The sequence below is a fragment of the Anolis carolinensis genome, chromosome 1 (genome assembly GCF_035594765.1).
Source record: "Anolis carolinensis isolate JA03-04 chromosome 1, rAnoCar3.1.pri, whole genome shotgun sequence".
In the NCBI taxonomy this organism is placed as follows: domain Eukaryota; kingdom Metazoa; phylum Chordata; class Lepidosauria; order Squamata; family Dactyloidae; genus Anolis; species Anolis carolinensis.
Window position 1 is genome coordinate 360,486,082 of NC_085841.1, and position 23,301 is coordinate 360,509,382.

General features: G+C 43.9%; 1 protein-coding gene across 1 annotated transcript in view; it reads left to right on the top strand.

Moving 5' to 3' along the window:
- ap5m1 (adaptor related protein complex 5 subunit mu 1) overlaps positions 1-23,301 on the top strand; it is a 30,347-nt gene that overhangs the window by 6,535 nt on the left and 511 nt on the right. Inside the window, exons 2-7 of the mRNA XM_003225791.4 lie at positions 2,176-2,824; positions 5,519-5,746; positions 11,072-11,211; positions 13,293-13,378; positions 16,186-16,301; positions 19,435-19,531. Coding sequence (XP_003225839.2) covers positions 2,176-2,824; positions 5,519-5,746; positions 11,072-11,211; positions 13,293-13,378; positions 16,186-16,301; positions 19,435-19,531 — 1,316 coding nt within the window. The remainder of the gene's footprint in view (positions 1-2,175; positions 2,825-5,518; positions 5,747-11,071; positions 11,212-13,292; positions 13,379-16,185; positions 16,302-19,434; positions 19,532-23,301) is intronic.

A 23,301-nucleotide genomic window follows, 5' to 3' on the forward strand; every position in this document is an offset into this window, starting at 1 on the left:
GTATATAAATGTTGCAAATAAATAAAGGGGACTCAAGGCGGATCACAGAACATATGCACAGCAGACATCCAATGCTGTTAGATATACAGGACAGACAACATAGAGGTATTATGTCAGCATTTTTCCAACTTCGGCGTCCTGGAGGTTGTGCTCGATTCTGGCCACAGGGAGGTGGTGTCGCTCCAATTGCTATGATGACGAGCTCTTGATCACAAACTTTCCTCCTATTCTTTGATCACCAGCATTTCTGGCATTTTCTTTTATGGTGGAGTAAAATTACTCCCCTCTTAAGTGGTGCCTAATTTCTCTACTCACAGCTGCTTTTGAACTGCTTAGGTGGACAGTGAGCTGGGCTCGGTAGTCGGTAGAGATCTATTGCTGCTGTTGATTAGCCAGCTGTGCTAAAGCCCGATCCTAAACAGGGAAGCGTTCTTTCTTCCACACTGGACATTGCAGAGGCATATATTCACTCCACTTGCTTCACTGCCAACAGAACCTCTGAAGATTCCTGCCACAGTTGCCGGAAAAACGTTTCAAAAGAATGCTGCTGGAACATGGTCATTTGTTGTTTATTCGTTCAGTCGCTTCCTACTCATTGTGACCTCATGGACCATCCCAGGCCAGAGCTCCCTGTTGGCCATCGCCGCCCCCAGATCCTTCAAGATCAAGCCAGTTACTTCAAGGATACAATCCATTCACCTTATCCTTGGTCGGCCCCTCTTCTTTTTTCCTTCCATTTTCCCCAGCATTATGCTCTTCTCCAAGTTTTCCTGTCTTCTCATGATGTGGCCAAAGTACTTCATCTTCACCTCCAAGATCAGCTGGGCATTATTTCCTGGAGGATGAACTGGTTGGATCTTCTTGTGGTCCAGGGCACTCTCAGGATTTTCCTTCAATGCCGCAGTTATTCTATCTTATTCTATTGCAGCGTCTATCTTCCTTCACTCAGCCTTTATGGTCCAACTCTCACATCCATAAGTTACTAGGGGGATACCAATGCTTTAATTATGCAGACCAGTATGATGTCTCTACTCTTCACTATTTTATCGAGGTTGGCCATTGCTCTCCTCCCAAGAAGGAAACGTCTTCTGATTTCCTAGCTGCAGTCTGAGTCTGCAGTACTCTTTGTGCCTAGAAATACAAAGCCTGTCACTGCCTCCATGTTTTCTCCCTCTATTTGCCAGTTATCAATCAGTCTGGTTGCCATAATCATGGTTTTCTTGATGTTTAATTGCAACCCAACTTTTGCACTTTCTTCTTTCACCTTGGTGATAAGGTTCTTCAGCTCTTCTTCACTTTCGGCCATCAGAGTGGTATCATCTGCATACCTAAGGTTGTTAATGTTTCTTCCAGCAATTTTAACTCCAGCCTTGGATTCATCAAGCCCCGCACGTCGCATGATGTGTTCTGCATACAAGTTGAATAGGTAGAGTGAGAATATACAGCCCTGCCATACTCCTTTCCCAATCTTGGACCAGTCTGTTGTTCCGTGGTCCGTTCTGACTGTTATGACATGGTCATACCACCCAAAAAACTCACAGCAGTCCAGCTTGGATTGTATTAGGGGTTAAACTGGGTGGCCTTTGGGGTCTTTTCCAACTCTAGGATTCTGTTAGGGATTCCTCTTCTTCAGAAGAGGAAGGGGAGCAGGAAAGTGTTCATGAATCAGTGGGCAGTTGGAATCTGAGGAGGAGATTTTGCAAGTACCCACATTTCAAAAGAGACGAAAAGAAACAGAGCGTAGATGTCATTCAGCTAGAATAGCTGCCAGGAATGCAGCTGAGTAATTAGGAACTGCCGTAGCAGCTATGAAAGGACTCAGGGCTATAAAGCAGAAGCAGGTGCGGCCAGCTCTTGCTGGTAACAAACTGGCTCTTCGCTCCCTTTGTGCCTGCTTCAAGTCTGCATCTGGGAAACTGCTCCTAAGGATTTATTGCTGTTTCTTTGTCTGAAGTAAGACTGCTATTTGATTTGGGAATTTATTAGAGAATAAGAACTGTGTTTACCCTAAGACTTCCTTGCTTCCTTTTGCATTATTCCAGTGAGTGTGCTGTAATTTATGTTTAGCTGAAGTAAAGCAGTTTTCATTTACTTACCACAGTGTTTTGAGACTGTTCTTGAATGACAAAACAGGACAGATTCTAACATTGCAACTGTCCTCTTTTTGCATGCCAGGCGTTATCCCACTGTTGAAAAGCGAGCCAAGGACTTCAATGGAGCGAGTTACGTCCCTGTGCCCGAAGACGGCCCTTTCCTCAAAGCGTTACTCTTTGAGCTGGGCCTGGCGGATGGAGACCAACACTTTGTGGAGCGAAGGGACAGCTGCTCCCGGATCAACAAGACCTCCGTGTATGCTTTGCAAGCCGAAGGAGGAGACCTCTGGCCCGTGTTGGCTTTCCAGAAGAGCGGGTTAATTTACGTGGCCCTGCCTTTGGTGGAGCAGTCTATCATCCCTCCTCCACCTCTTTTCAACATCAGTGGCATCTCTCAGGCTTTTGACCTCTTGTCCGGACTGCTGGCTTTCATGAGCTCTGGCCAGAAAACCGAAGCGGAGAGGGGCACCAAAATCAGCCAGCTCCCAAATTTGCTCATGCAAGCCTGTCCTTTGGGGACCCCGCTCGACACAAACTTGAACCCTTCGCTGTTGGAGAGCAGCCCCACCACTCCGAGTACCCACCATCAGAAGCCGCCAGCTTGGAGAACCGGCTCCTACAAGGGAAGGCCTCACGTTAATGTCTGTATCACTGAAAAAGTCAAGTCGGTGCAATACGACAAAAGGGACGTCGCTGACATGTGGCAGGTTTATGGAACGGTAACTTGCAAGGTGAGACAAATTTTTCCAGGACAAATCTCTCTAACCTATTTGACACATGAATGCACTTGGAAAAGTAAAAATTCAGCTCATTTTTTTTTTATCTCGGCGTACGGCGCGGGAAGCTGAACTTAATATTTTCTAATGCTTCAGCATGTCTTAGAGGAGATACTGCTTTTTTTAGATTGGTGAATTAAACTGGAATGAAAATCTCACTTTTTTGCTTCTTTTTTTTTACGGTGATGCACTTGCATACCTTGCTCCTCGCTTTGCCGGCTTAAATCAGAGTTGAAAGATGCTTCTGCTAATGTATTTATCATTTCTGTATCGCTTTTCACTGTACAGTTTCCAACTAGCAACCCTCATGTTATTTATCCTTATAATAGCTCGGTGAGATAGTTTAAGCTGAGAGACCGTGGCTCAGTGCAGACATAACATCAAATCATAGTTAAATGAGATTAACAGTGTGTTGCCTTTGTGTTTGAATAGAAATGCTCTTGTGTTTACTAGTTGTCTTCAGCACACATGGTTTGAAAACTGTGCTTTATGCTATCTGATTTGACTTGAATTATCAAACTATAGCTGTTGCCATTGCCAAAGAGCCCTGGATAGACAAGAGAGGTAAAACAGGTTGAAACAACTACAGTAGAGTCTCACTCATCCAACATTCACTTATTCAACGTTCTGGATTATCCAACGCAGTCTGCCTTTTACTAGTCAATGTTTTTGTAGTCAATGTTTTCAATACATCGTGATATTTTGGTGCTAAATTCGTAAATACAGTAATTACTACATAGCATTACTGCGTATTGAACTACTTTTTCTGTCAAATGTGTTGTATAACATGATGTTTTGGTGCTTAATTTGTAAAATCATAACCTAATTTGATGTTTAATAGGCTTTTCCTTAATCCCTCCTTATTATCCAACATATTCGTTTATCCAACATTCTGCCTGCCCGTTTATGTTGGATAAGTGAGACTCTACTGTAGTTGCAAACTTCATTAACTTGGATGTCCCAACATACAGTTTAGAGAATTGTAGGTAAAGCAAACTACTATTTACTATGGCCTCTTCTACACTGCCATATAATCCAGATTATCACATCAGATAATCCACATTATCTGCTTTGATATGGAATTATGTCTACACTGATCTACAATCCAGTTCTAAACAAATAATTTGGATTTTATACAGCAGTGCAGAAGGGGCCTCAGGCAAGGAATATTCAGAAATAGTTTTGCTTATTCCTTCTCCAGAAATAGAACTTCCAGACACAGGGATTTGTTAGCAGTCTCCAATCCAAGTACTAACCAGGTCTGCCCCTGCTTAGCTTCAAGATCCATTAGGATCTGGTAATAAATGCTACTATATACATTGTGCAGAATGTGTTTATGTCTGTAATGGAAGTTTCACAGCTGAGTAGATTTACGCTGCATCTACACTGTCCTTATATCCCACGATCTGATCCCAGATGATCTTATTCCAGAATATGGCAGTGGAGGTTCACATAATCCAGTTCAAAGCAGATCATCTGTGATCAGATGCTGGGATATAAGGCAATGTAGATACAGATTGGGACACAATGGAGCATTGGATTCAAACTGGGGGGGGGGGGGGGGGAATTCTATCCAAACATTAGGAAGCGCTTCCTGGAGTGAAATTTGTTCAGCAGTGGAATATTCTGCTGCCTCAGAGTCCGGTGGAGTCTCTCTTTTTTTGAGGTTTTTAAGCAGGGCCTGGATGGTCATCTGCCAGGAATGCTTTGATTATACCTTTCTGCATGGAAGTATGACATAGGATTGGATGGGGGGGTAGAGTGGAGACCTCCAGGTGTGACTGAACTGCAGCTCCCAGCATTCCCAACTAACATAACCAATGTTGAATACAGTAAAGCCTTGTGACTTGAAGGTTGGGTTGCTGACCTGAAGGCTGCCAGGTTCGAATCCAATCCAGGGAGAGCGCAGGTGAGCTCCTTCTATCAGCTCCAGCTTCATGCGGGACATGAGGGAAGCCTCCATATAATCCAATATAATCCAATAATCCAAGCCAGGTCCTCAGTTCTCATGTAGATAATAATACTGATCATCTTCAAAAGAATATTGCAAGGAAGGATTAGCTAACTTGAAAAGGACTACAGGTAATTGTGTTGTTATTCTCCCTCCTGTCAGCCCATTGCTGTTTCTTCCTCCTTACCACCTTCACTTTATCACCTCAATTGGAGCCCCCCTGGTGGCTCAGTGGGTTAAAGCCTTGTGACTTGAAGGTTGAGTTGCTGACCTGAAGGCTGCCAGGTTCGAATCCAATCCAGGGACAGCGCGGACGAGCTCCCCGTATCAGCTCCAGCTCCATGCGGGGACATGAGAGAAACCTCCAACAAGGATGGTAAAAACATCAAAACATCTAGGTGTCCCCTGAGCAACGTCCTTGCAGACAGCCAATTCTCTCACACCAGAAGAGACTTGCAGTTTCTCAAGTCACTCCTGACACGAAAAAATAATAATAATCCACTTCAAAGCAGATTATCTGGATTTCATATGTCTGTGTAGATGGGTCCTCTCTGCCTCCTAGCTTGACCTATCTCATAATGTTGTTGTTTTATTAAAAGGGAAGAAGAGACTTATGTAAGCTCATTGGAGGGAACGAGGTATAGAAATGCGTAAACAAAAAGGCACTGAAGGCCTTTCTTTCCTTGTTCTCTTTCAAGTGTGATATCGAAGGCACTGCTCCCAACGTGACGGTCGGCTTGAACCTCCCCGCGAACGGCTCTCCTCTCCAGGACATTTTGGTCCATCCTTGCGTGACGTCCCTCGACTCGGCCGTCCTGACCTCCAGTAGCGTGGACATCTTAGATGACTCCGCTTTCAGCGGACCTTACAAATTCCCTCTCATTCCTCCTCCCGACCTGTTCAACCTCTGCTTTTATACTTCCCAGGTAAGGTGGCACGGTTGGAGATTTTAGCCAGGTAGGGCCAGCATGGTCAAGAGCATCCCTGATCTTTCCTGACCTTCCCAAACTTTTCTTCTCCTATCTGATAGCTATGCATTTCCTATTTGCTGTGAGCATCTGTAACTTTGTTTTGTCGAAGGCTTTCATGGCTGAAATCACTGTGAGTTTTCCGGGCTGTATGGCCATGTTCCAGAAGCGTTCTCTCCTGACGTTTCACCCACATCTGTGTCAGGAATCCTCAGGGGTTATGAGGTCTATTAGAAACTAGGCAAGTGGGGTTTATATATCTGTGGAATAATGTTCAGGGTGGGAGAAAGAACTCTTGTCTGTTGGAGGCAAGTATGAATGTTTCAATTAATCACCTTGGTTCGTGTTGGAAAGTCTTGCAGCTTCAAAGCCTAGCTGGTTCCTGCTTAGGAGAATCCTTTGTTGGGAGTTGTTAGCTGGATCTGATTGTTTCATGTCTAGAATTCCCCTATTTTCAGAGTGTTGTCCTGATTTTAGAGTTTTATAATACTGGTAGCCAGATTTTGTTCATGTTCATGGTTTTCTCCTTTCTGTTTAAATTCTCCACGTGCTTGTGGATTTCATTGGCTTCTCTGCGTAGTCTGACATGGTAGTTGTGAGAGTGGTCCAGCATTTCTGTGTTCTCAAATAATATGCTGTTTCCAGGTTGGTTCATCAAGTGTTCTGTTATGGCTGACTTCTCTGGTTGCAGTGCCTTTCATGTTTCCCCAGGCAGGAATCAGCCAGGGTTTGAAGCTGCAGGGTTTTTCATTGCTAATCAGTGCAGTCTGCTGAAACATTAATACTTGCCTCAACAAGAGTACTTTTTCCCGCCCTGGACCTTCCATAGATATATAAAACCTCTCTTGCCTAGTTTCCAACAGACCTCACAACCTCTGAGGATGCTTCCCATAGATGTGGGTGAAACGTCAGGAGAGAATGCTTCCGGAACATGGTCATACAGCCCGGAAAATAAACAGCAACCCAGTGATTCCGGCCATGAAAGCCTTCGACAAGATAGGTTGTATTGTTTTGTATTATTTTAAATGAGACATTTTTATTCTTGTCAAGGTAGAGTTGAACCATTTCTCTTGCTCCGAATATTCTGCTACCTTTAATTTACTTTCTGACCAAGATCCAAACTCCTCCTGAGGCTGGATCTACATGGCCCTATATCCCAGTATCTGATACCAGATTATCTGCTTTTAACTGGATTATATGAGTCTACAAAGCGCAAAATGAGCTCAGGCTTGCCAGGGACATAAAAAACAACAAAAAAGGTTTTTTTTGCTTACGTTGGTAGAAAAAGGAAGAAAAAGGAGGCGATAGGGCCACTGCAAGGAGAAGAAAGGGTGATGGTGACAGGGGATAGGGAAAAGGCAGAACTGCTTAATGCCTTCTTTGCCTCGGTCTTCTCACAAAAAGAAAGCCATCTTCAACCTCAGCAACATGGAATGGACGAAGGATTGGGGGAAATCCAACCCCAAATAGGGAAACAAGTTGTCCAGGAACACCTGGCCACTCTAAACGAATTCAAGTCGCCAGGGCCAGATCAGCTACATCCAAGAGTATTGAAGGAACTAGCGGAAGTTATTTCAGAACCACTGGCAATCATCTTCGAGAGTTCTTGGAGAACAGGAGAAGTCCCAGCAGATTGGAGGAGGGCGAATGTGGTCCCTATCTTCAAGAAGGGAAAAAAGAACGACCCAAACAATTACCGTCCGGTCAGCCTCACATCAATACCAGGCAAGATTCTGGAAAAGATCATTAAGGAAGTGGTCTGCAAACACTTAGAAACAAATGCGGTCATTGCTAATAGTCAACACGGATTTACCAAAAACAAGTCATGCCAGACTAATCTGATCTCTTTTTTCGATAGAGTTACGAGTTAGGTCGATACAGGGAATGCCGTGGATGTAGCGTATCTAGATTTCAGTAAGGCCTTCGACAAAGTCCCCCACGACCTTCTGGCAAACAAACTAGTAAAATGTGGGCTAGACAAAACTACGGTTAGGTGGATCTGTAATTGGCTAAGCGAACGAACCCAAAGGGTGCTCACCAATGCGTCGTCTTCATCATGGAAAGAAGTGACAAGTGGAGTGGAGTGCGTTAGAAGGCACGATCATCAAGTTTGCAGATGACACCAAACTCGGAGGGATAGCTAACACTCCAGAAGACAGGAGCAGAATTCAAAACTATCTTGACAGACTAGAGAGATGGGCCGAAACTAACAAAATGAAGTTCAACAGGGACAAATGCAAGATACTTCACTTCGGCAGAAAAAATGGAAATCAAAGATACAGAATGGGGGACGCCTGGCTTGACAGCAGTGTGTGCGAAAAAGATCTTGGAGTCCTCGTGGACAACAAGTTAAACATGAGCCTACAATGTGATGCGGCAGCTAAAAAAGCCAATGGGATTTTGGCCTGCATCAATAGGGGAATAACATCTAGATCCAGGGAAGTCCTGCTCCCCCTTATTCTATTCTGCCTTGGTCAGACCACACCTGGAATACTGTGTCCAATTTTGGGCACCACAGTTGAAGGGAGATGTTGACAAGCTGGAAAGCGTCCAGAGGAGGGCGACTAAAATGATTAAGGGTCTGGAGAACAAGCCCTATGAGGAGCGGCTTAAAGAGCTGGGCATGTTTAGCCTGCAGAAGAGAAGGCTGAGAGGAGACATGATAGCCATGTACAAATACGTGAAGGGAAGTCATAGGGAGGAGGGAGCAAGCTTGTTTTCTGCTGCCCTGCAGACTAGGACACGGAACAATGGCTTCAAACTACAGGAAAGGAGATTCCACCTGAACATCAGGAAGAACTTCCTCACTGTGAGGGCTGTTCGACAGTGGAACTCTCTCCCCCAGACTGTGGTGGAGGCTCCTTCTTTGGAAGCTTTTAAGCAGAGGCTGGATGGCCATCTGTCGGGGGTGCTTTGAATGCAATTTCCTGCTTCTTAGCAGGGGGTTGGACTGGATGGCCCATGAGGTCTCTTCCAACTCTACTATTCTATGATTCTATGATTCTATGATTCTACACTACCAGATAATCTGGGATAAGCCGATAATCTGGGGTCAGATCCTGGGATATAGGGCAGTCTAGATCCAACCTGAGATGGGGATTTCATGTGATGCACTGCATGAAATCAGATGTACCAAAAAAACATTTTGAAGTCTTCCTAATTAGTTTACTAATCATGAAATCTAATTAGCTTCACAATCTTTCCTGCAGAATGAGTTCCTTATTTATTTATGGCACTTCTATTCTGCTCTTCACCCAGCAGGAGATCCAAGGTGACTTAAGCCAAGTGGTGTACACAGTACAATGAATGCAGTTTGAGACCACTTTCACTGCCATGGGTCAATGCTGTGGAATTCTGGGAGGTGTAGTTTGATGAGCCACCAGCACTCATTGGTAGAGAAGGCTAAGGCCTTGTAAAACCACAAGGAGAAGTCATAGGGAGGAGGGAGGAAGCTTGTTTTCTGCTGTCCTGGAGACTAGGATGCGGAACAATGGCATCAAACTACAGGAAAGGAGATTCCACCTGAACATTAGGAGGAACTTCCTCACTGTGAGAGAGAGCTGTTCAGCAGTGGAACTCTCTGCCTCGGAGTGTGGTGGAGGATCCTTCTTTGGAGGCGTTTAAGCAGAGGCTGGATGGCCATCTGTCGGGGGTGCTTTGAATGCGATTTCCTGCTTCTTGGCAAAATAGGGTTGGACTGGATGGCCCATGAGGTCTCTTCCAACTCTACGACTCTATGATTCTAACTCCCAAGATCCGATAGCATTGAGCCATGGCAGTGAAAGTGGTATCAATCAAACTGCATTCATTCTACAATGTGGATGCACCCAAAATTAAAACAGTATAAAACTAAACACACTATTAAATTATTTAACATATTAGAATGCTTATCTTCTCTCCCACCTCCATTGTAGGGAGTTGAGAGAGCATTTTCAAGGCCTTGTGCCTACTCTTAGTCTTTAGGAAGGCGTTTAAGTAAAGGTAAAGGTTTTCCCCTGACATTAAGTGCGGTCATGTCCAACTCTGGGGATTGGTGCTCATCTCCATTTCTAAGCCAAAGAGCCAGCGTTGTCCGCAGACACCTCCAAGGGCATGTGGCTGGCATGACTTCATGGAGTGCCGTTACCTTTCCACCACAGCAGTACCTATTGATCTACCCACATTTGCATGTTTTCGAACTGGTAGGTTGGCAGAAGCTGGGGCCAACAGCGGGAGCTCACTCCGCTCCCTGGATTCGAACCACCAAATTTTCAGCAAGTTCAAGTCAGCAAGTCAGCAAGTTCAGCAGCTCAATGTAACCCGATGCACCATCGAGGAGGGCATTTAGATCACCTTAAAAGGGTCACCTAAGGAGCCACTGCCCACTGCTCGGCTTGGATGGCATGACCTACTTACTATAAAGCAAGGAGGAAAGGGATGTTGATAGGAAGAATGAACAGGGGATTTTTGTTACACATTTTTATTTTTATTTAATTTAGAATACTTACATCCGAGTCCCTGGAGGCTCCCAAAGAGGCTTGCGGAAGATTCTTAAAATAAAACCAAGCTGAAAACTCGTAGAGGGGCGTAAATTACATGGCGTCCAGACGGAAGTTGGAATTATTTAAGGCGGCGCACGCTTAGCAGGCTCATGGCGGATCAGTCCACAAAGAGATGCCTGCCTCTTTGTGTCAAAACAATTGTTTGAAAAGAAGTAGGAAATTGATATGGAATTTGCACACACAGGCGCTCATCTTTTCTAGATTTTTTTTTTTTTGTGGACGAAAGGCAAAATGGCCACCATACCTGCCTGTAAAATCATTAGGCTTCTCACAACAATGAAAGGATCTCTCCGCAATTCCGGGATGCTGATAGGCATCTCTTTATGTGAGCAATGGTCCTCCCGGTCATTATATGCGTTGCGTGTGGCATTGGGCGAGTTTTTGGCCTCCATCCTGGAAATGTTTACAGCGCCCTGCTGATCAGGGGTTTAGAGAATCTAGCTTGCAAATGAGTTGTTAATTCCTATTTTCCATCAGAATTAAGCACTCGCCGCCTAATTATCTCTCCGTTTAGCAATCGGAGAGTTGATATCTGACATCTGGAAGCTGCCGTCCCATTTTAATTTATTTCGTTTTGGAATTGGCACTCTTATCACACACCTCCAAAGAAGCCCTGGGGTAGCTTACCACATTCCAAAAAAAGGGGGGGGGAGACAAACCCAGAAACGAACCCTGGATTAAAAACATACGAAAGTGATCTTAAAACAGTAATATGAAAAAACAAAATCCACTTCCTTCCTAGGTCCCCGTTCCTCCCATTCTGGGGTTTTACCAGCTGAAAGAAGAAGAGTCGCATTGGAAGTTCTCCGTTCACCTGAAGCTGCACGAGAGCGTGAAAAATGCTTTTGAATTCTGCGAAGCCCGGGTTCCCTTTTTCAACAGGTGAGAATAACACCATCCTCCACGTCTCCCTGTGAGTAGGCTTTCAAGGATCACCACATCACGGGTGTTTCTCTAGGTGTAGATGAAAGCTGTTGCAGATAATCTAGAAGATCTACCTTTGCAAAAACCGGTTCTCAATAGCAAAGGCTAACAAAGAGAGAAGGGAACGCTGCAGATATATCCTGTTTCCCCTAAAATAAGACATCCCCAAAAAATAAGACCTAGCAGAGGTTTTGCTGAATTGCTAAATATAAGGCCTCCTCCGAAAGTAAGACCTAGCAAAGATTTTGTTTGGAAGCATGCCCGGCGCCCACCACACAAAACACCATAGCATGCAGGATTGGTAAATGTACATACCAGTTGTATATGGAAATAATGGGAGTAACAAGAAATTCTTGACAGAAGTCACAGTTTGTCTGGTTTGGTTATGTTGGTTTGTGATGACAACTACTGTACAGTATAGAATAAATGTTCATTTTTTTTTGTTCAACAATAAATGTGAATTCTTCTTCATGGAAAAATAAGACATCCCCTGAAAATAAGACCTAGCGCATCTTTGGGAGTAAAAAATAATAAAAGACACTGTCTTATTTTTAGGGAAACACGGTAGCATACCTTGACTTTAGTAAGGCCTTTGACAATGGTTCCCATGATTTTCTTGAAAATCTATACACACATAATTGAAAATATGTATGTATGTGTGTGTGGTTGGGGTGTCCACTTACACAGACAAGCTCCCACTTTCACAAATATGAGGCTTGAATGAAAAGTAATGCCTCCACCTTCGTAACTCCTCAACAGATGTCAGTACTATCCTGTAAGATTGTCTTTTATGATTGTTTTACCAATATTGTTGATTTATTGTTGTAAACTTGTGTTTTTTGTTTTGTTTTTATATTGTGATGTTTGGGCAAGGCCCCATGTGAGGCGCCCCGAGTCCCTTCGGGGAGATGGGGTGGGATACAAGAATAAAATTATTATATTATTATATTATTATTATTACTAGTATGCAGCAGGTACTGGCTTGTTCAGTAGACTCTCCTCTACAGTTCCATTTGGCAGGAAGCCTTAGCATTGAACGGTTGTGTTGTTAAAGTGCGAAGTATGGAACCCTGCGCAGACGGTCGGTCAATGCGACTTAAGCAACAGTCACTGAATTCTTGACAGCAGAAGGTGCTGCACAGGGTTCCATACTTTGCACTTTAACAACACAACTGTTCAATGCCAAGGCTTCCCTCCAAATGGGACTGTAGAGGACAGTCTACTGAACAAGCCAGTACCTGTCGCAGACCAGTGCTGCCACTTGCTGAGGAGTTACGAAGGTGGAGGCATTACTTTTCATTCAACCCTCATAGCTCTAGCTCACACTACTCAGGAGACACCAAAGGCCCTCCCTCCAATGAAATTGCAGTTTATAGTGAGCACCACGAACATGTCCAAGAGCCCTGCCAATGTCCTCCACAAACACCATACTGCCCAACCGCCCAATTGAAGGCTTTCATACAGGGACAATTTCATCCTATATTTTCTGTTTTTCCTCCACCACAGGCATCCCAGTGTTTCTTACTCTCTCCATTGGTCTGGAATTTGCATGGCCCTGCCTACTGCCTCTCCCATAGCCCTTTCCTATTCTTTTCTATTGCACACAGCACACAGAGGAATTTGTCACCAACTGAGCATATTAGCGAAGTTCGAAGCAGAGCCCCCATGATCAGCAAAAATATACCGGAGGTCTTTGGGGGAGTTGTAGTTCACCTACATCCAGAGAGCATTGTGAAACCAAACACTGGACCATCACACAAAACCCCCATGACTGACTCAACCTACTAGAGAGGTTTGAGGGGACTGACTCACCATAGTGGGAGTTGTAGTTTACTCTACAACCAGAGAGCACACTGAACCCCACCCATGATGCATCTAGTGCAAACTTGCCCAACATAACAAACTTTAAGTACTGATGGAGTTTCTCGGCTGTTAGGAATGGTGGGAGTTGAAGTCCAAAACACCTGGAGGGCCCAAGTTTCCCCATGCCTGGACTACACTGACTTTCTCATGATTCTTTGTCCTTTTCTTGGTGATAGGGGACCCATCATACACCTGGAATACAAAGTCAGCTATGGCCAACTTGAGGTGTCGAAAGAGAAAAGCCTACTGGTTTGGATTATAGGTAAGCCAAGTCTCCTTTTCTTTATCTTTTCTAGGCCGATGGAGGACTGATATCAGAGCTTCCTTGGGAAGACCCAGTTGACCAGGAGGATCTATTTATTCACTTATTTCATCAGTTTGTGAACCACCAAACATTCCTGTGAATGTGAAACATTAGCTCAAAGCAGTGTCACTGGGGGCCCTTCCACACAGCCATATAACCCAGAATATCAAGGCAAATAATCCACCATATCTGCTTTGAAATGGGTTATCTGAATCCACACTGCCATATAATCCAATTCAATGTGGAAGGGCTCAGAGATAAGCCAGGTCCTCAGTTCTCATGTAGATAATAATACTGATCATCTTCAAAAGAATATAGCAAGGAAGGATTAGCTAACTTGAAAAGGACTACAGGTAATTGTGTTGTTATTCTCCCTCCTGTCAGCCCATTGCTGTTTCTTCCTCCTTACCACCTTCACTTTATCACCTCAATTGGAGCCCCCGGTGGCTCAGTGGATAAAAGTCTTGTGACTTGAAGGTTGAGTTGCTGACCTGAAGGCTGCCAGGTTCGAATCCAACCCAGGGACAGCGCGGATGAGCTCCCTCTATCAGCTCCAGCTCCATGCGGGGACATGAGAGAAACCTCCCACAAGGATGGTAAAAACATCAAAACATCTAGGTGTCCCCTGGGCAAGTTCCTTACAGACGGCCAATTCTCTCACACCAGGAGCGACTTGCAGTTTCTCAAGTCGCTCCTGACACGGGAAAAAAAATCACCTCAATTTCTTTCTCTCACTTTCCTTGCTCTTAATATCTATCTGTCTGTCTGAGAAGGGTGAACCCAATTGCTAAAGCAGTTCCTGATGCTATCATTTATTCTCTCTACACACAAAACCTAAGTTTATTGCATAAGGACTCACACTCAACTTTACATCTTTTCCAGTATCATCTTTTCAAGCAAATAGTTGCTGACTGGGGAATTGGCATAAAGGAATTTAACTGGAGATTTTCAGGAAATTCTGATCCTAGCCAATTAATTACAGGAAGCAGGACTTCTTAACCCACTTCTTATAGTGTTGCTTAACCACCTTTCTTCTTTCAACTGTCATCAAGTCTCATTTGGGTTCAGAAGAGTCCCAAGCCATCCCTAAAATCCCTATTCTATGCCACTTGCATTGGGCTTTTGGAACATTTGGCTCTGAAGCTTTTGACTCTGTTGGTGGTCTTGGACAACACAATTGCATCACTTAATTCAGTCTTTAGCCCCATTTAGAGCTGTCCTGGAGCCTCCGGTGGCTCAGTGTGTTAAAGCGCTGAGCTGCTGAACTTGCAGACGGAAAGGTCCCAGGTTCAAACCCGGGGAGCGGAGTGAGCACCCGCTGTTAGCTCCAGCTTCTGCCAACCTAGCAGTTCGAAAACATGCAAATGTGAGTAGATCAATAGGTACCGCTCCAGCGGGAAGGTAACGGCGCTCCATGCAGTCATGCCGGCCACATGACCTTGGAGGTGTCTATGGACAACGCTGGCTCTTCGGCTTAGAAATGAAGATGAGCACCAACCCCCAGAGTCGGATACGACTGGACTTAACGTCAGGGGAAACCTTTATCCTTTACCTAGAGCTGTCCTAAAAGTTCTTGAGACTTATATAAGTGTTGGTTCACTGTGTTCCCATGGAGCCAATGGGGTTACTCTAGTTCAGACATGGGAAAACTTCAGCCCTCCAGGTGTTTTGGACTTCCATTTGGAAAAATGGAAATCAAAGATACAGAATGGGGGACGCCTGGCTAGACAGCAGTACATGTGAAAAAGACCTTGGAGTCCTCGTGGACAACAAATTAAACATGAGCCAACAATGTGATGCGGCAGCTAAAAAAGCCAATGGGATTCTGGCCTGCATCAATAGGGGAATAGTGTCTAGATCCAGGGAAGTTATGCTCCCCCTCTATTCTGCCTTGGTCAGACCACACCTGGAATACTGTGTCCAATTCTGGGCACCGCAGATGAAGGGAGATGTTGACAAGCTGGAAAGCGTCCAGAGGAGAGCAACTAAAATGATCAAAGGTCTGGAGAACAAGCCCTATGAGGAGAGCTTGGCATGTTTAGCCTGCAGAAAAGAAGGCTGAGAGGAGACATGATAGCCATGTACAAATATGTGAGGGGAAGCCATAGGGAGGAGGGAGCAAACTTGTTTTCTGCTGCCCTGCAGACTAGGACACGGAACAATGGCTTCAAACTACAGGAAAGGAGATTCCACCTGAACATCAGGAAGAACTTCCTCACTGTGAGAAGGGCTGTTCGACAGTGGAACTCTCTCCCCGGGGCCGTGGTGGAGGCTTCTTCTTTGGAGGCTTTTAAGCAGAGGCTGGATGGCCATCTGTCGGGGGTGCTTTGAATGCGATTTCCTGCTTCTTAGCAGGGGGTTGGACTGGATGGCCCATGAGGTCTCTTCCAACTCTACTATTCTATGATTCTATGATTCCACTCCCATAATTCCTAACTGCCGGTAGGCTGTTAGAAATTGTGGGAGTTGAAATCCAAAACACCTGGAAGGGTGAAATTTGCTAATGCTTTCCCTAGTTGATAAAAGCAATTGGATTGATTACTGATGTGTGCCTTCAAGTATTTTCCGTAGTATGATGGCCATATCACAGGGTTTTTTGAGGGCTGAGAATGTGTGTCTCAAGCCAAAGTCATCAAATGGGTTTCCATGGTCAAGTAGGCAATTCAACTCTGGTCTTCAGAGTTGTAGTCCAAATGTTCAAGCCACTATACCACAACTGTAATTATTCCATATTGACGTGAAATCTCTCTTTGTCTCTCCCAAAGGGCAAAAGTTTCCCAAATCATTGGAAGTTTCCCTCACTGGGACTGTTGCTTTTGGTCCAGCGAGCCAGGAGCAGCCTGTTGATCCTGTGTGTGCAGGAAGCACTGCCTATGTCAAAGTAAGCCATAGTCTCCAAAAGGAGCCGGATGAGATAAATCTTAGCTGTCTAGCTGTGGCAGGCCCTGGGAAGTGGGTTGTTCCCTATTCATGAATGTTTTTGATCATACTGACTGCAGGGATCTGAGGACTCCTCTACACAGGCCCTGAAATGCGGAAGAAATCGGGATAAAAGGGGAGTGTAGCTAAATGACATTTAAGGAAAATGTGCACTGATTGGCATTAACAGCCAAAAAACACATGTTAAAAAGGTACACTGAAAACCCGATTGCAGCCACAAAAAAAAGTGCATTGTCGCATGACAGTATATCCCTTAAGTCAAGAAAAACACGTGACTTTGTTCCTATATGCTGGTGTGGACTGCTCCAGTGCATGTGCATATTTTATAATCCCAAAACAGCTGATGAGGGCTGTATTTATTTATTTACTACACTTGTACCCTGCCCTTCTCACCCCGAAAGGGATTCAGGGCAGCTTTACAAAGGCAACAATTCAGTGCTGCACTGCAATATATATATATATATGCTGCAATATATATCTCGATAAATAAACAAATGCATTAAAATCCAAACCAATTAAAACATAAACATTAGAACATCAATTAAAATCACACTTTGTAAACAAATGGAGCCATGGACACACAGGTGGCTAAACAGAAGCACAATTGGAAAGCAATTACAATGAGAACTCTCTGCAATCAGACCTTTGTTTTGATGTTTATGAAACTAAACAGAGCTTGAATTTACAAGATGGTGATGAGAGATAATAAGAAGCCTGCTTGTGTGTACATTTAAATATCCGCATCAGTGCTTATGAGGTCTCAGAGCATCAATTAAAAAAAAAAAAACTTCAGCTGAATGTTTCCCCATCCATCATGTGGATTTCTAAAATCCGCTACAAACAAAGGTGTCAGGGTGGCAGGGGACCATTGACTGGGTCTGACAGATCTGTGTTTGTACTTGCTGTCAGTTCCTGTGATTTTTTTTTTTGCCCCATTATTTGTCCCACATTTTGGCGCTGTCTGGAAGCGCCCTGAGAGCTGTTGTCTTCAATCATGGAAGTGGCTTTTCCAGTGTCTAGCTTTCATCAGGCTCTAAGAAGTAACCATAAGAGACGAAAACAAAAATGGAAAACATCCACTAGAAATGCCTCAGTGGTCAACCCATGGCTGCTTTATTATAGAGAAAGCCCAGCATGGTTTTGTCAGTATATATTTATTTAGAGTATTTAGTCTACAAAGGCTCTCAGAGCAGCTTACAAATTGTCAATTTAACAGTTCCCTGCCCTGAGGCTTACAATCGAAATAACACAAGATGCACAAGGAGAAGGGTCTGGATGTGTAGGAAAGGATTAAGTCCAGCAGATACAGCCAGTTCTTTCTCTCTGAGGCCAGGGCAGTGGCAATTGAGAAGGCAGGAAGGCCTTTCATCTCTTTCTGGTTTTCTTTAGTGGTGTCTGTGTCTTCTCTTCCTTCCAAGGCTAGGGTAGTGGCAGTTGGGATAGAGGGAGGGCTTTATTCTGCTCTTTGGTCCAGGCAATTATGGAGCGGTACCTACTTTTCTTCTACTCATTTATGGCCTGAGCAAAAGCAGAACTTAGATAGTTCAGGAATGGATTCTCCCATAGATATGGGTACCATATTGTATGTAATGTACACTGCAGCAGAAAGTTCAGGCCAGCATTTACAAGAAGGGAGAGGAAGTTCTTACATTGACTACAACTTAAGCTGCTCCAGAAAAACTGACCTGGCCAAGCTTCGGCCAAGGCCTTATCAACACTGCCATATAATGCATTGTATGAATCTACACCAGGCATGGGCAAACTTTGACCCTCCAGGTGTTTTGGACTACAACTCTCACAATTCCTAACAGCCGATAGGCTGTTAGGAATTGTGGGAGTTGAAGTCCAAAACACCTGGAGGGCCAAAGTTGCCCATGCCTGGTCCACACTTATACAATGCATTGGACTGCATTATATTAGTCTACACTGATCATATAATGCAGTTTCAAACAGTATTATATGGCATTCTAGATGAGGCCAGAGGTTCTACTGCAAGTTTCCTTATTTTGGAGGCCCAGAAAGATGAACTCTGCTTCTTTTCGTTTCAATGAAAATTAGTAGCCTCATTGCATCCTGGTGCACCCCAATAAACAATGAATGGCCAGGGGTCCAGACCTGTATGGCTGCCATTGTCCAAATGAGAAGAAAGCATTGTGTAATGAATACATCCTGGTATTTCCACTAGTGTACCCTGTTTCCCCTAAAATAAGACATCCCCAGAAAATAAGACCTAGTAGAGGTTTTGCTGAATTGCTAAATATAAGGCCTCCCCTGAAAGTAAGACCTAGCAAAGTTTTTGTTTGGAAGCATGCCCAACGAACAGAACATCAGAGCATGCAGGATCGGCAAATGTACGTACCATAGAGTGTTTTACATGGAAATAATGGTAGTAACAAGAAATTCTTGATAGGATTCAGTTTGTTTGGTTATGTTGGTTTGTGATGGCAACTACTGTACAGTCTATATATATATAAGGGTAATGAAATTTCAGCCTAGGACAAAACAACAAAACTACATATCCCAGAAACACTAAACTTGGCAGCACAACCCCTCATCCATGCCTCTACGTTCATACAATAAACAGCTCCAGCTGCTCCAGAAAACGGCCAGGCTTTGAGACTGCAAGACTATTCCACCTGGCCAACAAAGGATTCCCATAAGCCACAGCAACGCATGGCCGGACAAAGCTAGTATATAATAAATGTTCATTTTTTTTGTTCAACAATAAATGTGAATTCTTCTTCATGGAAAAATAAGACATCCCTGAAAATAAGACTTAGAGCATCTTTGGGAGCAAAAATTAATATAAGACACTGTCTTATTTTCGGGGAAACACACTAACTGCCAAGAAAAGTTCAGTGAGCACAGAGGAACATAATTCTGAGTAAACATGTTGGGTTGCTCTGTTAAGCAGACTGGGGAATCTGGACCTTATCACTCCACTTTACAGGAACTTTTGGTGTGGTTCTCGTTTCTTCTTTTTTCTTGTTTAAAAATCACACGTAAATTTCCCAGTCTAGCATTGAGAGTTCATCTCTCTTTCTCTATTTTTTCTTCTTCTTTGGCATCTTTAGCTGTATTTTAGGATCCTGGATTTCACGTTAACTGGATGTTACACAGACCAGCATTCCATCCAGGTCTTTTCCTCAGGAAAGCCAAAGATCAGCACAGGTAAGAGGATGGTGTCATGTTTTGACCAAAATGACATTATATACTCAAGTATAAGCCTAGTTTTCAGCCCTCTTTTTAAGACTGAAAAAGCCCCCCTTGGCTTATACCCGGGTGAGGGTCCTGGTTGGCTTATATTTGGGTCAGCCTATATTCGAAAATATATGGTACATTTATTATTTTTCTCAATTATTGTTGCTACTATTGCATTTATTATTTTACTCTATTTATTATTACATGTATTATTTTCCTGTATTTATTATTATTATTATTATTATTATTATTATTATTATTATTATTACTCTATAATTTTACTCTATTATTATTAAAAGGATACGTAAGCACATTTACATTGAAGAAGATGAGAATAATGATTTGATCAGAGTTGGACAGTCTTATTTTAAATTTGAACTTTATGTAAATATTCAAAAACATTTAACCTACTGATGCCTCAATTAATGTAATTTTATTGGTACAGTAGAACCCCGGTACTCCGAGTTAAACCGGCGGACCGCAACTCGGTCAACCGGATAACTCGGATTACCAGGCGGGACGAAGGCTGGACTGGGAGGGGCTGCAAACGCCTCCCGGTTCAGTCCTCGTCCCCATGGAGAGGCTTCTCCGTGGGGACGAGGACTGAACCGGGAGGCGCTGTTTGCAACGCCTCCCAGTCCAGCCTTCGTCCCCATGGAGAGGCTTCTCCGTGGGGACGAGGACTGAACCGGGAGGCGCTGTTTGCAACGCCTCCCAGTCCAGCCTTCGTCCCCATGGAGAGGCCTCTCCGTGGGGACGAGGACTGAACCGGGAGGCGCTGTTTGCAACGCCTCCCAGTCCAGCCTTCGTCCCCATGGAGAGGCCTCCCCGCGGTTGGGAGCACCCCCGCAACGAAGGGGCTCTCCCTCCCTTTGGCGGAGGCCTGGAGCCAGGGAAGTGACTCCCGCTTCCCTGGCTCCAAGCCTTCGCCAAAGGAGGAAAGCCCCTTCGTTCGGCGGGTGGGTGAACGGGGAGGGCCGCAAAAGCCCTCCCCGTTCACCCACCCACCCCCTTGCCCGTGCCTCGGCTCCTTCGTCCCGCCGGGGCGGCAACACCGGTGCCCGGCGAGGTGAAGGAGTCGGACGTGCGTGTTGCTAGGTAGATAACAAGCTACCTAGCAACACGCACAGGGCGCTCGCCCCTTGGGAAGTGCCTCCTGCGTGTTGCTAGGTAGCTTACTATCTACCTAGCAACACGCAGGGGCCACCTCCCAAGGGGCGAGCGCCCGGTGCATGTTGCTAGGTAGCTTGCTATCTACCTAGCAACACGCACGCCAGCAAGCAGGTGAACGGGAGCAGGTTCACCTGCTCGGATTGCACGGAGGCTCAAACGAGCGGGGCTCGAACAAGCGGGGTTTTACTGTATCTATTTTTTTCCTGAAATTTATCACTCTCGGCTTATACTGGAGTCAATGTTTTCCCGGGGGTTTTTGTGGTAAAATTAGGTGCCTCGGCTTATATTTGGGTCAGCTTATACTCGAGTATATACGGTGTGTGTGTGTGTGTGTGTGTGTGTGTGTGTGTGTGTATATATATATATATATATTATTTAAACTTATATGCCGCCACTCCCCTAGGGCTCGGAGCAGCTTACAAGAAAGGCTAAAATCTAACAATTTAAAAACATATTTAAAATATCTTTTTAAAAAATCTCAAAAACAGTAGAGTCTCAGTTACAGTAGAGTCTCTATGTACAGTAGAGTCTCACTTATCCAACATAAACGGGCCGGCAGAATGTTGGATAAGCAAATATGTTGGATAATAAGGAGAAACTAAAGAAAAGCCTATTAAACATCAAATTAGGTTATGATTTTACAAATTAAGCACCAAAACATCATGTTAGACAACAAATTTGACAGAAAAAGTAGTTCAATATGCAGTAATGCTATGTAGTAATTACTGTATTTCCGAATTTAGCACCAAAATATCATGATATATTGAAAACATTGACTACAAAAATGTGTTGGATAATCTAGAACATTGGATAAGTGAATGTTGGATACGTGAGACTCTACTGTATATATATACACACACATACATATACTGTACACACACACACATACATACACTTGGTATCTTTAAAAATAGAAATATCTAGCAGTAAGCCTTTCAAAATAAAATGTTTTAAGTAACATTTTATTATCCCTCATATAAACATATTGGGGTTTTTAAAAAACGAAATATTTCTGATTTAAAAACTTGTCATTCCCCATTCTGTATAGCAGGTTTGGGCAAATTTGAGCCCTCCATGTGTTTTGGACTTCAACTCCCACAATTCCTAATAGCCGGTCCAAAACACCTGGAGGACCAACGTTTGCCCATGCCTGTTACTGAGTGAGAGACTAAAGGACTTCTTCCATTATCCCCCTTATCTGTATCAATCTGGAGGTCCCTTCCATCATTTTCATTACCTTGGTGTACATCTCATAGCAAACAGTATCATCTAAACCAGTGGTTCTCAACCTGGTGGTCCCCAGTTGTTTTGGCCTTCAAGTTCCAGAAATCCTAACCACTGGTAAACTGGTTAGGATTTCTGGGAGTTGTAGGCCAAAACACCTGAGGACCCACAGATTGAGAACTACTGATCTAAACAAAGTTAGCATTCACTCACCGCTTAAACATTCTTAAGTAGTGGAATCTCAAAATACATTTAAGGGAGTATTAGTATGCTCTCAATTAATCTTGTGGGCTATTTATGTAGTCATAGATATACACACATATATTCCTTTTCAATGATTTGCGTATTGAGCTATGACTCTGGAGTCCAGGCTCTGAATCCCCTCTCAGGGCTGTCTACACTGCCAAATAACATCCAAATTATCTGCTTTGAACTGTATTATATTGTCTTCACTGCCATATAATTCACTTCAAAGCAGATAATATTGATTTTATATGGCAGTGTAGAAAGGGCCTTAGTTGTAGAAACCCACTGAGCAAGTCACACTCTCTCAGCCTCAAAGGAAAGCATTGGCACACCCCTGCTGAAGAAATGATTCTAAGAATTCTTGTGTTAGGGTCACCAGAAGTCAGAAGTGATTTGAAGACACAAAACAAACCACCTCCCTTAGGAGGAAACATTTACTTTTCAATGTCTAGGCATACTGCTTTCATTCCATTACATTGCAAGAAAATCATTGTACATTCATTACAATACAGCATGTGGCAGGTAAGGTATCACACTGTCATAAGAACTTAAGCTTTCTCTCTTGTCTTAAGAGTCATCTCTACCTTTACACACAGAGGAACTAGATCTGGGAAGTGAAATAAGAGAACCTCTCATCCAGGGGTGTCAAACTCATTGTCATCGAGGGCCACTTTAGCCTTCTTATGGTTGTCTTCAAGGAGCCATTGAATCCATCGATGTGAAGTCCATGGATACAAAGGGCCAATTATAATTTTTTACATACTGGTCGATGCTCTTTAGTTTTTACCCAGTTTGGGTCTCCAAATTGGGTAAAATGACAATTCCCAACCCTTTTTATTATCTGGGGATAATGGGAATTGCAACCCAACAGCTCTTGAAACTTGGAGGTTGGGGAAAGATTAAAGGACATTTTAAAGTCGGACATCCTATCCACAATTCTTGTATCTAAATCCAAACGCCAATCTTCTGACTGAATGAAATAAACTGCATCTCAATTTCCATCAGCAATAGTCATCATGTCTCATGATGAGGAATACAGGAGTTGTAGTCCAACATCTGGAGGAAGGCCATAGAAAAGAACATGAAAAGCACATGTG